At 42.4% G+C, this 14,807-nt stretch overlaps 1 protein-coding gene across 5 annotated transcripts in view; it reads left to right on the top strand.

Moving 5' to 3' along the window:
• The window catches only part of DAB2 (DAB adaptor protein 2), a 269,293-nt gene that overhangs the window by 162,940 nt on the left and 91,546 nt on the right, over window positions 1-14,807 (top strand). For all 5 annotated transcript variants that reach the window (XM_085631150.1, XM_085631147.1, XM_085631152.1 and 2 more), the window contains exons 3-4: window positions 3,407-3,546; window positions 12,834-12,932. In XM_085631150.1, the coding sequence (XP_085487276.1) occupies window positions 3,407-3,546; window positions 12,834-12,932 (239 nt within the window). The remainder of the gene's footprint in view (window positions 1-3,406; window positions 3,547-12,833; window positions 12,933-14,807) is intronic.

Genomic DNA, 14,807 nt, shown 5'->3' with positions numbered 1-14,807 from the left:
ATGTGTCCGACACTATTATGCATAGTAAAGGACCAACCCATGTTGTCTAGGGCCGGGAGACTTTTTGTAGCATCTCTGCACTTTATGAAACCCTTTCGTTCATCGAAACTTACAGATTTAGCTTTAATGGTATTGGTGATGTAACTCTTGCTCTAAATGAGCTGGTTTTTGTGACGCTTGGGCAATGTTATATATAGGGGTGAAGAGTTGCATTGGTTCTGTGGTTGGTGGCTTTTAGATATATGTCTCATTCTTTTTACACTAACAGTGATAAAGGCACTGTTACCGAATTGAATTCAGAATGGTTCCATATACGTGCTTTCAATATAGCATGCAGTTAATAAAGATGATTATTTCTGGATTAATACAACTCATTTACACTTTGTTACTCAGCGATATAATAAATAATAGAAGTACTACACAAAGGGCAGGAACGACATAAAGGAATGAAGGGGGAATGCATGCTACGATGCATCTGCATTTCACTGCAATACATTTACTAATACACATAGCAAATGCTGTTTAGTATTGTTCATTGATTAGGGTATAACTGGAATGTGCCGGTGTTTATTTTCGCGGGTTTTATGGTGAAATTGTAAGATAAACATACTGTCGGTGCACTACAGATCACCGGACGTCATTCAGTACAAGACATGCCCTCCATATTCACCTTCAGAGTTGTCTCTATTTATGAAAATAAATGTCTAGGGATATTTCATGAATCATTTCTATTATTTATAATGACTCTAGTATTTTTATTTTTTATTTTGGGCTTATCAGTAGAGTGAACCAAACTTTGGATACTACACATAGGGCTGATATTGTACGACTCACTGGGCATATATAATGCATAGGAGGGAACCAAGTAGGCTATAGTTGACAGTTGCCTCAGTATGCCCTTTCGGGGGCAGTGGTACATGAAGTCTAAGCTTACTGGTGCAGACAGCTGGCAGGACTGAAGTGGTGGCATTCTCTCCGTAGGCGCCATCGTAAAATAAACAGGAGTGCATAAGAAGTCTGTATACAGCATCAACATGCAAAATATCTTCTACTTTGGTTAAATGCAGGTGCTCAAGACTGATGACAACGGAGGCTGCTAGTTGGGTAGAGAGCACAGACTATGGGGCTATCTCTGTCAGGGAGCGGCCGCAATGTACTTCAGTAATAAGAGGCTAAGGAGGTGCGAGTTTCTAGATTGACTACAGATGGAGCGGAAAATACAGAGACAAAGAGTTGGCTGGCTAAGGCCCTCCTTACAAGACAAAATGACTAGAATTGGATGCTATTATCACAAGGAGAGAAATGGAGGTGTCGCTCACAGTACTGCCTCCTACAACTCACAACCACAAAGAGTGCAGTGAGGACTAACTGTAAGAGGGTTCCTAGTCCTCTATCCTTAATCTTTTGTCCGAGGTGATCACCCAATAAAAAGATATTGGATGATGTGATCTCACCTGCATAATGTGGCATTCTTCATCATAGGACATCCCACCCTGGTAAAATGGTACTACCAGGGCAGGCTCAACCTCACAATTGTTAAGAAAGTTCTTAAGATATGTTAAGACTGGGATCCAGTTGCTCTAAAAATATCTTGAGGTATACCACAAGGGTATCCTTTATTGGGTGGTACCTTAGGTGTGATTAAAAATACTAGGATAATTGGTCAGTGGATGCTTTGGGGTACAATGTCCATGGCATCCTTAGAGTTCGCCATCATGTTTCTGCCCTATTCTAACCATAAACTGGTCTTGGGAATTTTTCTGGGCTCTTCAGGGATTTCTATTCTTTATGATTTGTAAGTAAACAGACTAAAATCAGAACAGGTAAGCCCTACCTTCCTTCCTATGTATGTTCAACTATGAAATAAAACAACATCGTTAAAGGTCAGATATGTCATTCTGCTCTGTTGATAGCAGTGACTCAACACAACATTCATAAACCGGCACACATGATTGGAGTAGTACTTCGAACACAAACACACACCATGCAATCAAAGTGACCAAGACATAAATTAAGAATACATGCATTTTCTTATATGTGTTGTACAGCCTTACCCTATTCAGGATATTCTTATACATCACGGTCTGAAGAGGGGTTTTGATTCCTCTTTTCCTCACTGGATTATATATGTTTACATATCATGAGACTCATAAGCATAGCCGCGCAGAATGCTGTGGCCAAAGAATACGTTATGTGAGGAGAAAGCACCTTATCCAGCTCCATTAATGAGTTATATAATCCCATCTAAGTAAGCTCTATTATTGCCAAAATTATGCTCCCAATACTGCGGTAGGTTTTTTCCAAATACCGTATACCCACAAGCCCATTACGTAGACTGGGTCTCCCCTCATTGCACCTGTAACCATCACAGCCCCATTCGACTAATATTTTCAGGGAGATGTGCCCTCTTTTAACCTACACAGCCATTTCCTTCAGCTGAACTCTTGTAGTGTGACATCTATAATAGTGCGCCCAGAATTGACCATACTCAGCACTATCAGTAATTCTGGGTACAGGGCTGCCGCATTGGTTTTCCTGGGACCTCGTGACTAGGAAAAGATATACTGGCCATTGCCAATAAATCATGAATTAGTCCTTGAAGGATATTCAGGCTTACAGTGTGAGACAGTGGAGTGGACTCAGAGAGGTTGTGATGTTGTCCTATTAATGTGCATCATTAATAATTTCTGCTGCCATTTGTATACTACTGCCTTTAAATAATACTAAGGTGAATGTTGAAGGTAGAACAGAGTTTTATCTTTGTTCTCTGATTCTTTTTTGTTCTCTAATCCTTTTTCTTGACTTCCCTGTCTTTTGTTGATTATTTGTCCATGATTTCTTATACGAATGTTTGTCATTTAATAGTACCACATGGGAAAGAAAAGTCAGTGCCTTACTCAGTCACATTAGTTTTGCCCTTGAGTTTGAAATGAACTCTCAGTGAAACAACATGGCTCATCACTGTACTCCTGGGCAGTATTCTTGGACTGTTCTGTCTGGGGTGTAAATGCCCTGAACTCAAAGATGCGTGGAATCTTGTGGCATGTCATAGGCTCTTTCACTTACTGAGGTGTCTACATGTACTACTAGTTAATGTATAATTTCCTTTTTTTAATATCTCTAACTCTTTGGATGGAGGAAATAATATTCAATAGTTCGGACCCGTGAAGAATTCTGCAATTGTCTTTAGTAAGTGAACACATTACTAAGTAAGTACTAGTGGGCATAAAATGGCAGATTCACTGGTTCTTATTAAATACTCATATGCATCAGTACTATTATGCCTTGTTTTTACATTGACAAGAAGTTACTGGCTCATTTTGTTGGTTCAGCTTAACTCTAATTCAGACTTTGTATTTTTTGAATGGATATTTCTGTACTAAACTCAAATGTTATTATTTTCAAGGTCCGGAAAAAACAGATGAGTTTCTTCTCGCCCGATTCAAAGGAGATGGCATCAGATACAAGGCCAAATTGATTGGGGTGGATGAAGTTCCGGATGCAAGAGGAGATAAAATGAGCCAGGACTCAATGATGAAACTGAAGGTATTAAGTTAAAAAATACTTTAAAATGAATTGATCATCATCCATTTAAGGTAGCTTTGTAAGGATATTTGACCAGAATTGATGAAAAATGTACTTTAATCCTAGTACAACATGATTAAGAAAAAATAAAACCGAAACATAGATTAACTCAAGCATGGGATAGATATGTTTGTATCTAAACGTGCCATCTAGCAAACTATGGTTTGACATCAAATTGACCAGACAAATAAGAAAGCAGGATAAACTGAGCTAAGTCAATGATCTCCCCTTCATTGATTGTCCACGTGAGTTTCCAGTGGAAATGTCAACCTATCATCAGTGGTAAAATTCTACACTTGTATGGGCTGATGTGAACTAATTCATTGACTTGAAACATTTAGTGTAATGTACTTGTCCCTGGATTGACAGAGTAGCTAAACCAGAGGAATTGCATCCAGAGTAAAGGCAAGCCTTCAAAGTTGTGTACAGTCTGTCTTGATTTTGATCACGATGAATGCTTGGATGAGGCACTTTGCAAATCTGAGCCGCTTGAACAGAAATACTCTACTAAACGATGTTTAATTGAAGCTGTGCACTACTAGTCAGAATAACCTACTAAATATTGTTTGATTGAAGCTGTACACTACCAGTCAGAATAATGGAACAGAATGAAGTGATGCATTTCTTAAACTTAGGATGGTGGCAGAGTGTTGTAAATATCCTGTGTGCTATATTGCCATAATAAAACCTTGCAGAGATTAAATAATTGCCAAAAGCAATGGAAAACTGTAGGAAAGTGGGTTTCTGTTGCAGTAACCCCCCCCCCCACTTTTTGCCAGACTACTGATGCACTTTTACTTGGTGTGGCCTGGGTCTAAGCCAAACAGGTTCCCAGGGCCTGTGCTCTTTCCCCAAAACACACCCAATTGGCATCTCTGGCCACAGATCAGCCCCTGGTAAGTGGTACCACTGGTACCCAGGGCACTGTGGCCAGAGAAGGCCTCTAAGGGCTGCAGCACCTATTGTGCCATCCTTGGAGGTCCTGTACCACTACACTCACACACTGCCTTTGCAGGCTGCGTGTTTTGGTGCAGAACAAAGTGAAAAGTCGACATGGCACATCCCTGTGTGCCATGCCTACAAAGCACTGCCCTGGCCTAGGTCAGCCACCCCTCCAGCTGGGTGCACTATGCCAGTGGTGAGGACACAAGGGTATGAGCCCTGTGCCCCTACTGTGCCCAAGTCCATTCTTGGGCATTTTGAGTGCAGTGTTGCCATTCAAGAGTTTATGGTGATGGGAGTTTGTAATTACGAACTCCACAGCGCCATACTGGCTACACCAAAAATGGGGAAGTTTGGTATCAAACTTCTCAGCACATTAAACCCACACTGATGCCAGTGTGGGATTTAATGTAAAATGCACAACAGAGGGCATCTTTGAGATGCCCCCTGAAACTTGACCAACGTCTAGTGACCTGATTGAGTGGCTGCTTAGGCTGCCACCACCAGACATGTTTCTGGACCTGTAGTGAAGTTCCTATATCCCTGATAGGCTCTGCGCATTGGAATAACATACACTATTGATTTGACATAGGACTAAGGTCAGTATGTCTCTATCGAGTATATTAAACTTAATTACTTGTGTGTGCCAGCTAACTCAGAGGTCACTAGAAACTTCTCGAATATACAAGAAGGGATTGGTTTCTGACAACCGCATAAACATGACAACTTTATTTCCTTTTAGAATCTGAACAGTCTCAGAATCGTGGAAACAATAGATAACAGTTTCACTCAGTCAGTCGTGCATGCTTTGTTTCTAGAGAGTTGCACAGAAATAGAGAGACGGGCGTTTCAATAAAAGGGTTTATTTCACAGTCTTATTTCTCATGCAAGAGATATGAATTGCTACAATCGTAAGACAGACTGCGAAGTACAATATGTACGAGGTTAGCAGTAAGATAAAATAATACTGCAATAGCATGGTTTGTAGCTATGTCATATATTAATCAAAATACATACATAAATAACATAAGCTAAAATGTGATACTCATCTGATGCTTCTAAATTGTTCTACCCCCAGTGTACCTAACCTAAGTGCAGTACGAAGTTTGAAGTAGGTGCCATTTCTAAAGTATAGCTAGCTATATTTTAGTTTTGCCAAGAGTTGCCAAAAGTTTCTCTAAGTTCTAGTCAGCTCCATACCTTGGAATGAGAGAGGTTGCAATCTCTTTTCTGGAGTCGATAGTCTAACCCCCGCAAGGGAAGTCAGAGAGCACTGGAGCTGGATTCTCTGCGAGGAGGATGACAGCGTCAGGTCAGTGTATCAGGCTGGAACTCGATCTCCTTCCAAACTTGCCGTGGCGAACCGCGTAGTCTGGGTTGGATCGAATCCTCCGGGAACCGTAATTTGCCAGGGCAAGTGCTGGTATATTTATACCATGAAGGTGTCTAGGAATGCCAGTATTGACGTAAAAGTCGGGCAGAGGAACGTCATGAATGAACCCCTAAGGAATAGATGTTCATGCATATTTCTTGGAGAAATCAATATTCAAGCTGAGGGAAATTCCTAAGGCTTAAGGGTCTGGTTTTCCAAGAATTCATTGTGACGTGGATGGATGGATGTAGGTGGTCATGCCTGTATTTGGTTTGTACGGACAATGTCTAAATAAGGGCCAGATTTCTATGGCCAAATAAGGGCAATGTGAATTGTACCTATATAAGGGCATAAATCTGGAAACCTATGTACGGAATCTAAATCTGCACACAACAGGCCCCTGGGTCGAGAGCCTGCTGCTCTCGGGGGCCTGAAACAATGCACATCCTGGGACGAGGTGCCAAGCCTCCTCCCCCAGGATGGGCAGGGTCCTCGAAGGAGAAGCTTCAAAGGTATGCCGCCTTTGTGAGCCTCTCCAGACCATTTGCTGCTTTCAGCAACTGGTCCCCACGTGTTCTACCCCCCACTTTGGGCGGGAGAACCATCGGGAAAACAAGTGAGAAAGAGAGGTGTGCCCACCTCTGCCAACTCCACCCCTCTGGTGGGGGAGGCGAGGTGAAGCACAACCTCTAGTCCCCGCCATCTTAAGGATGGGGGGACCCAGCCAACCAGTGACAAGTTCCTGCCCTCTCCCACTGGAGAGTGGCAGAATAGGGGGTGTACCCACACCAGGGAAGGGACCCATTGTTCCCTGCTCTTTACCTACCTGTAACACCCCTAAATCTAGTATTTAGGGGGCACCCTGAACCTTGCTTCCTCAGATCCAGAAACGACAAGAAAAGAAGATAAGAAGAAGGACCGAAGAGCCGTGCAGAGCTAATAAGAGGACGACGCCCACTGACTTGGCCCCAGCCCTACAGGCCTGTCTCCCCTTGAACCTGCTCCTACGAAATCCCAGTGTGTCCTGCAGCCAGCAACCTCACAAACCCCGGAGGACCTTCCTGCCTTCACTTCAAAGACTGAATCTCCCATTAACACCAGACTTGTTCAAACTGTAGCTTCTGGCTCCGACCGGATACTGCAAATCCAGCCCACTCTGCACCCGCCGAACACGGCCCGAGCTCGAGTGGAAAAACACCATGAGGAGATCACCCCGGCATTCCTGACCCGAGATCCGGTGACTCCTGACCTCCCTCAAGCCTCCAGACGACGCCTGCAGCCTCAATCCAGAGGATCCCCTCTACTGCGACCAGAGTGGGTAAGAAAATCCGACCCTAAAAGGCACCCCTGCACCCGACGCCCCACGGCCTTGTGTGCCCAAACCAATGGTGCCCAACCAACCCATGACATTCCAACTTACCCCTCGATGTGGTGGTCGCACCCAGAAGATTCTCGTCCCCAAGCCTGTAGTGTTTCTTCAAACCGGAGGTTCTCAATAGAAAAAAACAGGGCGCCTGACGTTGACAAAGCACTCTGCAGAACCTTAACTCCCACAGTCAAATACTTACCTTAGAACCGATAACCTGTTTTTCCTCCTTAGGATAACATTGACACTTTTTCCTGAAAAAGTTTCAAGTGTGGCGTTTTAAAAACTAAAGAAATGCTTTAAGATTGTATGATTTAACCAAAACGCTTTTACTCACCTGTTTACAGGAAATGTCCCAGTGCTGCATCCAGGCATACAGCACTGAGTAAGAAAAGTAATCCAAAAGTAACTTACCTGCTATTTTACTGAAAATCCCATTGAAGTCTATGTACTGTATTTACAAGTGATGGCATTTCCCTGAAACAATACTCTTAAGTCAAACCAAAGTGCATTTACAATTGCAATACAACTGTATAACATTCAGCATTTATTACTGCAAAGTATTTGTTGCTTACCTGTGCCAGGCTTGCTTGGTTCTAGAAATAAAATACCTAAAATAATATTTTTATTCAAAAACAATTGGCCTAGAGTTCAGGTATTGAGTGTGTGAATTCATTTGCTGACTGAGTGTGTACATCAAATGCTTAACACTGTCCTCTGATACTGCCTTACTGCTCGACCACTCTACCACAAACCGAGAGTAAGGTTCTATCTAGCTTTAACCTCTGCCTACCTTTGGGGACACTTGGACTCTATACACACTATACCTCATTTTGGTGTAGTATATTTAGAGCCAGTTTCTTACAAAAACTGATAGATGCCGTGATCTTTTTCAAAGGTTTGTGAATGAAGAAAAAAGCATATTGAGAGAACAGACCTATCAGACCCTACACAATAGACTAGATTTGATGACAATTCCAAGAATGTAACAGGGACTTGGGGCACGCAATGCGTGTCGTCCTTGGAAGATGGATGGATATTATGTGCTCTTTATATTCCATAATATGTGCATAGTGTGTTTGATGTTTGAATCATTGAGCTATTGACTGATAGGTACTGCACTTGTAAAATATTAAAATATGTGATTTGAGATAAGATGAAATGAAGTTGTTAAATCAATATAGTCACAAAAAAGGAGGTTGCTTAAGCTAAAGGAACATATATATATATATGTCTATATATATGTCTATATATATGTCATATATATATATATATATATATATATATATATATATATATATATATATATATATATATATCTCACCTCCCAGATTTCCTTTATCCACATGGACCAGGCACAGACTCCAGGATCTTCAGATTTCAAAATTGTTTATTGAACCACTCCACCGTAATTCGTTTGTCGGCACAGTGACCTTATAAACATATATGATTCTGTTTTGACATTGCTGTCATTTGGCATTTTTCCTTATTCTATAAAACATAAAAATGAGAAGAATTTAGTGATTCAATTTTCCCAGTCATCTCCAGGCAGTCCATGTTGATTGCATTAACAGATGCCATTGCAGGTTACAGTTACTCACGCAGTAGCCATTTCAGAGGCTTAACTTCCGAACAAAGAACTAGTGGTGGCCACTAGCTTGCTAAATCGGTGGGACGAAAAAAAAATTAAAACTTACCTGAATCCTGACGTCCATCGCCTCGCCGCCGCTTCAGCTCCAGCCACTGACGTGATGATTCTCGCACAGGCTCCCAGAGTGCCCTGCGCAAATCCTGATGCTACTCTCATGCTGGTTTTACCCAGCATGAGAGAAGAATAGAGGTTGAGTGGAGCGGGCTGGTTCTATGCACCAGCAGGGACTGGGAGCCTGTGCTCCTGAGCCCTGCGGATATCTCCAAGCAAAAGCTTGGAGATATCCAAGTGCGCATGTAGGTTTGGCCGACCGGCCAAACCTACATGCGCACTGGTAGTGCACTGAGACCACCACTCATCCTACTGCCGGAAGCCCTGCCCTCAAGACTCGGCGGCAGCTCAGGAGTAAAATGAAATGGTTTCAGCAGAGGGGCGACGCTCCTCCACCATAGTGGAGGAGTTGCTGCTTCAAGGAACCCATAGACCCCATGAATGAATTGAACATTTGTTAAATCTATAGCTTATAAGAGGCACATCTGAAGAGGTACTCCACACTAACCACACAAACATTAAATTGAGTTTTGTAAAAAAAATAGATGAGTCCATGCAGCAGGTCCACCCGAAAACGTTATATGTTAGATTTACCAATCTAGAAATCTTGATGTAAGAAGAAAGCCATAGATGGGTTTCTGAATGGCATAGAGAATATTAAAATGTCATCTATATATTGAGGAAAGCCAGTGAAGAGATTTAAGCACAGTGTGAGTGTTTTCCTCACAAGCCCATGTTTATTTAAAAAAAATATTGATTTTCAGCATAACACAGAAAATGTATAACGTAGCACCAATGCATTAAGAATTCCTGAAGAACTTTACTAAACTTACATAGCTCAACATGGAAATACTCCTCACTTCACTTTTTGGAACCTATAAAACAGCAAACCACTAGGCATAATATGTATGTCTCCCATATCATAGCGACAGCTAACACTCATCGGGCAGTGCATATATATTGTAAACTTTGTGATATTTCAGGACCCATACATGGAAACATTTGTGCACCCAGACTTGCAATACCTGGCAACACAATGAACATGTTCAAGTCACAAAAGGAAGCATCTAATGTGGCTTTTCATCCGTGCAGTCAGAAAACTGTAGAACTATTGTTTCCCTTATCGCCAATGGTTCAGCAAAGTCTACCCACGTTGCAACACAAGCTACTATTGTATGAGCAAAGCTGGGCCTCCAGGGCATGGAAATCCTATGATTTACCACAACCAGCAGCAGGACATGGAATTTCAGTTGTTTTGATTCTTCCTTGTAAGACTTTAGTCAAGAACACATAACTGATTAAGTTTGACACCATACTAGAATTCACACACTGCTCTTTCATACTCCTAGCACTGCCACTCACTTCTGTGAACTTGTCAACGCATTCACAAGTTCATTCACTGTCTAAGGAGGGGCTAAGGAGGGGCTTGATATCTGCATTACTTCACCACACAACTTATCCACTCATCTGATCACATTTGTTCTAGGTAACTTTGGAATGTGCTGGACAGTGCATCTTCCCATCCTACTACAGATTTCCTGTAAAAGCATGAACTCACAAATTGTCTTTCTGTGGAATTCGGAACTAAGACTTCACTATAGAAATCTTGAAGACATAAAAAGTCACAATGTAAATCACCCATGATGCACCAAGAATGACGGACAATGGCAAAACCTGTCTTGTTTAACTGCAACATCTTCTGGGAGTTTTAGACATAATAGTGCAAATCTAAACAGCATCCCGGAGAGCCATACAGACATTGGTTTTCTACATTCGTAAAACATCAATTATTTTTTTTATCAAAAACCACAAATCCAGGTTCTTCACCCCTGCCAGTGCCTTGCAGAGCCATCTTTTGGACTCACTGCCTTTCACATGTAACCCATAATCACCCTTTGCAAGTTAACAGTCACTTCTATATCTTTATGCTTTGACTACAGTGTGTATACTAATTTCACTTTAAATGTGGTGACCTTTTCTTTGATTGTGTTATTGAGAGAGTTGTATGATACTTTTGTAATCCATGCTTGAATTGAACTATTAAGCAAAAAGTAATAATTATTTGCTAACGGTTAGCTCCTTAGACCAAATGTTTTTTTCACATGGTTCAGACTTACAAACAAGCGTGTAATGCTGGGTCGGCCTTATATCCTGTTAAACGTCTTCAGGACTCAGTGTTGATTTAGCATACTAAACATTCTAAGCAACATATAGTCAGTTTCACCAGAAGCCTGCCAAATGCTTTCTCAATGTGCCACGTGTCATTGCACGTGGATTTATGATCCCCTTCCACCTGTGTGTTACCTCGGTCAGAGCCATCCTTGGTCACAGCCTCCAGAGCTATGAGCTAGACAGTTGACAGCTGCTGGGGTATGTTCACACACATAGAGCCCCAGATCAAGGCCAGGCTAGGAATTTAGATTCTGCTCTATCACCAAAGAGATGGATATTATCAAGTACATCCAAGATATTGGACTTTCTAGCCGCTCCTCCTCTGGGCAGACTTGTCAGCTAGCACTTTTAAAGCAATGTGCAAAGCATCGCTTGCACTGCAAAATGTGGAGTAGTTACGGATATTTCTACCAGTGTAACCAATACCAAGGAGCAAAATTGAGCAAACTTAAGAAGCAAAGACGACAGAGACCACTGTTGTTACGTCATGATTCCTGGTCCCCAGGGGCAGACAGGGCCGTCTTGCCAGTTGTGTGATGTGCATGGTGCTGCTAGAAAGGACCCTCTTTCAGCACATTGCAGCAGCGCCTTGCAGTTTCTTAATTGATCCTGTACACCTGTAAGTATCTCTGGCGAGCCTGACCCATGACTGCCCCTGTTCGCTGTGACTGACTGCAGCAGTCCTTCCCTATAGCAGATGCTACAATACTCTGTTCTCTGCTCCTGCCAGGCCTATTACCCTAACATTTTGTGACTTCATCTCACATTTCCTTCACATTTTCAGCAGAAGCCATTCCAAGGAGCATCATTTAGTACCCATCAGGGGCGGAAGAGTGTTCGAGGTGCAGTGACACTGTGTTATGTTGATAATTAAGAACGCCACCCTAACGTCTGCCTTTTGTGGCAATTCATATGCGCTTAATTTACTTAACTGATTGCCGCATCTCTCCTCCGTCTCTCCCACGTCGTCTCCCCTCCCCTCTGCAAACAGGAAGCATCCAGGCTCCCCTAAGCCAATCACAATGTTGCAATGCAGCGTTGTGATTGTTTTAGCGCTGTGGTTCGGCGCCTTGGCGGGCAATGGGAGCCTGGGCATGTTCTCCACCCACACTGTAATGTAGCCTGGTGGAGAACATGCAAAGTGCGGATGGCGGTTTGGCTGGGCCAATTCGTCCTGCCAAACCATCATGTGCTCGTTAGAGTGCAGAAACCACTCCTCCTCCCTGACATCACGGGAGCCAAGCCCCTCCCCGCCCTAACCTGGCGACACTCAAACTAAAATGATAATAACTTCTGTTATTATCATTTTTTCTTTTACACCACTCCGTCAACAGTGGGGCGACGCTCCTCCGCCTTAGCGGAGGAGCCACCACTACATTCCTGTCTGGGTTTCGAAGTATAAACATGCATGGCACAAGCAATAAATTACAAAAGCCATTTATTTATTTTCTTTTATACTGGATTAAAATGACATTCACCGGCTCTGACCTCCTGTTTCTGTTTTTTACTTCTTCGAATCGTGAGCCACAAACTCGCTGGTTGAAGCCGAACACCAAGTGCTCTTTGGCACAACTGGAAGTGTAATAGCAGTTCTGGTATCTAAAATCATATCAACGAGCTCTGCCCCTGTTTCTCATTGTTCTGTTACAAATGGCTGGTCACATTATGTTATTTCATTTGTTCCTTGTTAACAGGGAATGGCTGGAGCAGCGCGTTCTCAGGGACAACACAAGCAGAGGATCTGGGTGAACATTTCTCTGTCTGGAATTAAACTCATTGATGAGAAAACTGGAGTAAGTATTCGACAGAATGGTGTTGAGACCGAGAATGAGATGTTTGCATTAAGAGGTGCATGCAGATATCAGGTTAGACATTTGATTCCCAGTAAATTGCAGAAGTGAACGTTTGTAGTAGTGAGGATCCTGAGTTGCACTGTGTTCGCACAACTCTGTTTGCTATCTTACACACTTATAACATGTGTTTGATGTCTAAAAATGTGTAAATTATTACCCAACTCAATGATAATCATGGTATAGACCTCCAAAGTATGAAACTGATAACATTTAAACTTGTGACATTCAGACACGCACAAAGACAGATCTGTTCAATGAATCGATTGGATCACTGAACCGTCTCTCAATCTTTGTTAGTTAAAAATACCGGCTAAAGAAGACAAATATGAGAGACGTATATGATGGCATTAGTTTAAATACGAAACTTAATTAGTGGGTGAGCTCCTCCCAGTAATGGTCCTTGGACCGTTTAATTGTACATCTTATGTGAGAATATTATCTTTGCGGCCATTTGCTCTGTAATTTACACATACTTTTGACAATTGGTGAGAATGCATATTAGCCTATGGTATAGGACCACAAAGTGTAACATATAGTGGAGGAGACTGATATAATCATGTTTCGCAGTTCACTTCTTTGCCAAGATTTTTCCGTACATTAGCATGCCCTTCATGATTTACTGGTTGAAATTGCCAGGAGAAATAGCAGGTCATTTTTTGCTTCGTATCGTAAATGTTGGCTTTTATCTAGGGCTTTTGCTGGTCTACTTTTCCTTTTGGTGCTGCAGGCAGGGAAACAAGAACATCCTCCGATCCTCTATGTACATGCCACACCCAGAGCACTATGTTGTTGGTGGTGGTGTTGGAGCGCTGATTCTACTGGATTTGTCGGCAGTTTTTGGTACCATAGTCTACAACATCTTGCTTAAATCAATGGCTGAACTGGGTATATTTGGTAATTATTTGTTTAAGTGGATCATATCCTTCCTTCAGGCAGATCCTAGTTTATGGCAATTGCAACTTATTTCTCCCATGATCATCCTCTGTGCTGTGGTATCCCACAGGAATCTATTCTGTGACAGTTCCTGCTTAACTTATATACATGGCTTCTTGATGTACTTCTCCACTAAGTAGAGGCATGCATTTATACCTATGCTGGTTACACCCATCTAATGTTTGAACTCTCCCACGCCAGGAAGCATAACAATACCCCCATCGTCGACTGCCTATCAACTATTTTGTTGCAAGAAATCCGCCAGCTTTCTCAAACTACACCGAACCAAAATGGAGAAATCATCTCCTGCCGGCAGTAATGGTACCAGCCCCAGCCCTTTCAAAGATGTCTTGATTCACTTTGTTATCTCTGAATTCCCAGGTGGAGCGGGCAGCCTATAGTGGCTTTGCTCTGTTGCACATCCTAAGGCACAGTCTACTATTTATTGATCCTAAACTTCTCATGACAGTAATTAGTGCCAAATAATCAAGTGGGTAGCGGGTGAAAATTAATCCATCCATCAATCAATCAGTACTTGTGTAGTGCGGCTAATTACCTCGGGAGGTATCCAGGTGCTAGGGTCCCGCAGGTCTATAGTTGAAGAGCCAGGTTTTGAATCCCTTCCTGAAGTCTTTAAGTGAGGAAGGTGTTTTAAGGTGGTGGGGGAGGTCGTTCCAGGACTTGAAGGTGCATCTCAACTCAGATGTGCATCCCAAGCCTCCACACTAATATATGTCAATAACACAAAGCAAGTATTCTTGGAACTGTACCCATGGGACACATAAGGGTTAGGGAGGAGACAAGAGACACAGACAGCTGGATAGATACACTCACAGACCAAGTCTTCTCCCAACAAGGGAGGTCTCAGCAGAAGGAAATCTA

Source organism: Triturus cristatus, chromosome 2_1 (genome assembly GCF_964204655.1).
Source record: "Triturus cristatus chromosome 2_1, aTriCri1.1, whole genome shotgun sequence".
Lineage (NCBI taxonomy): Eukaryota > Metazoa > Chordata > Amphibia > Caudata > Salamandridae > Triturus > Triturus cristatus.
This window is presented reverse-complemented; position numbering and strand designations above follow the sequence as displayed.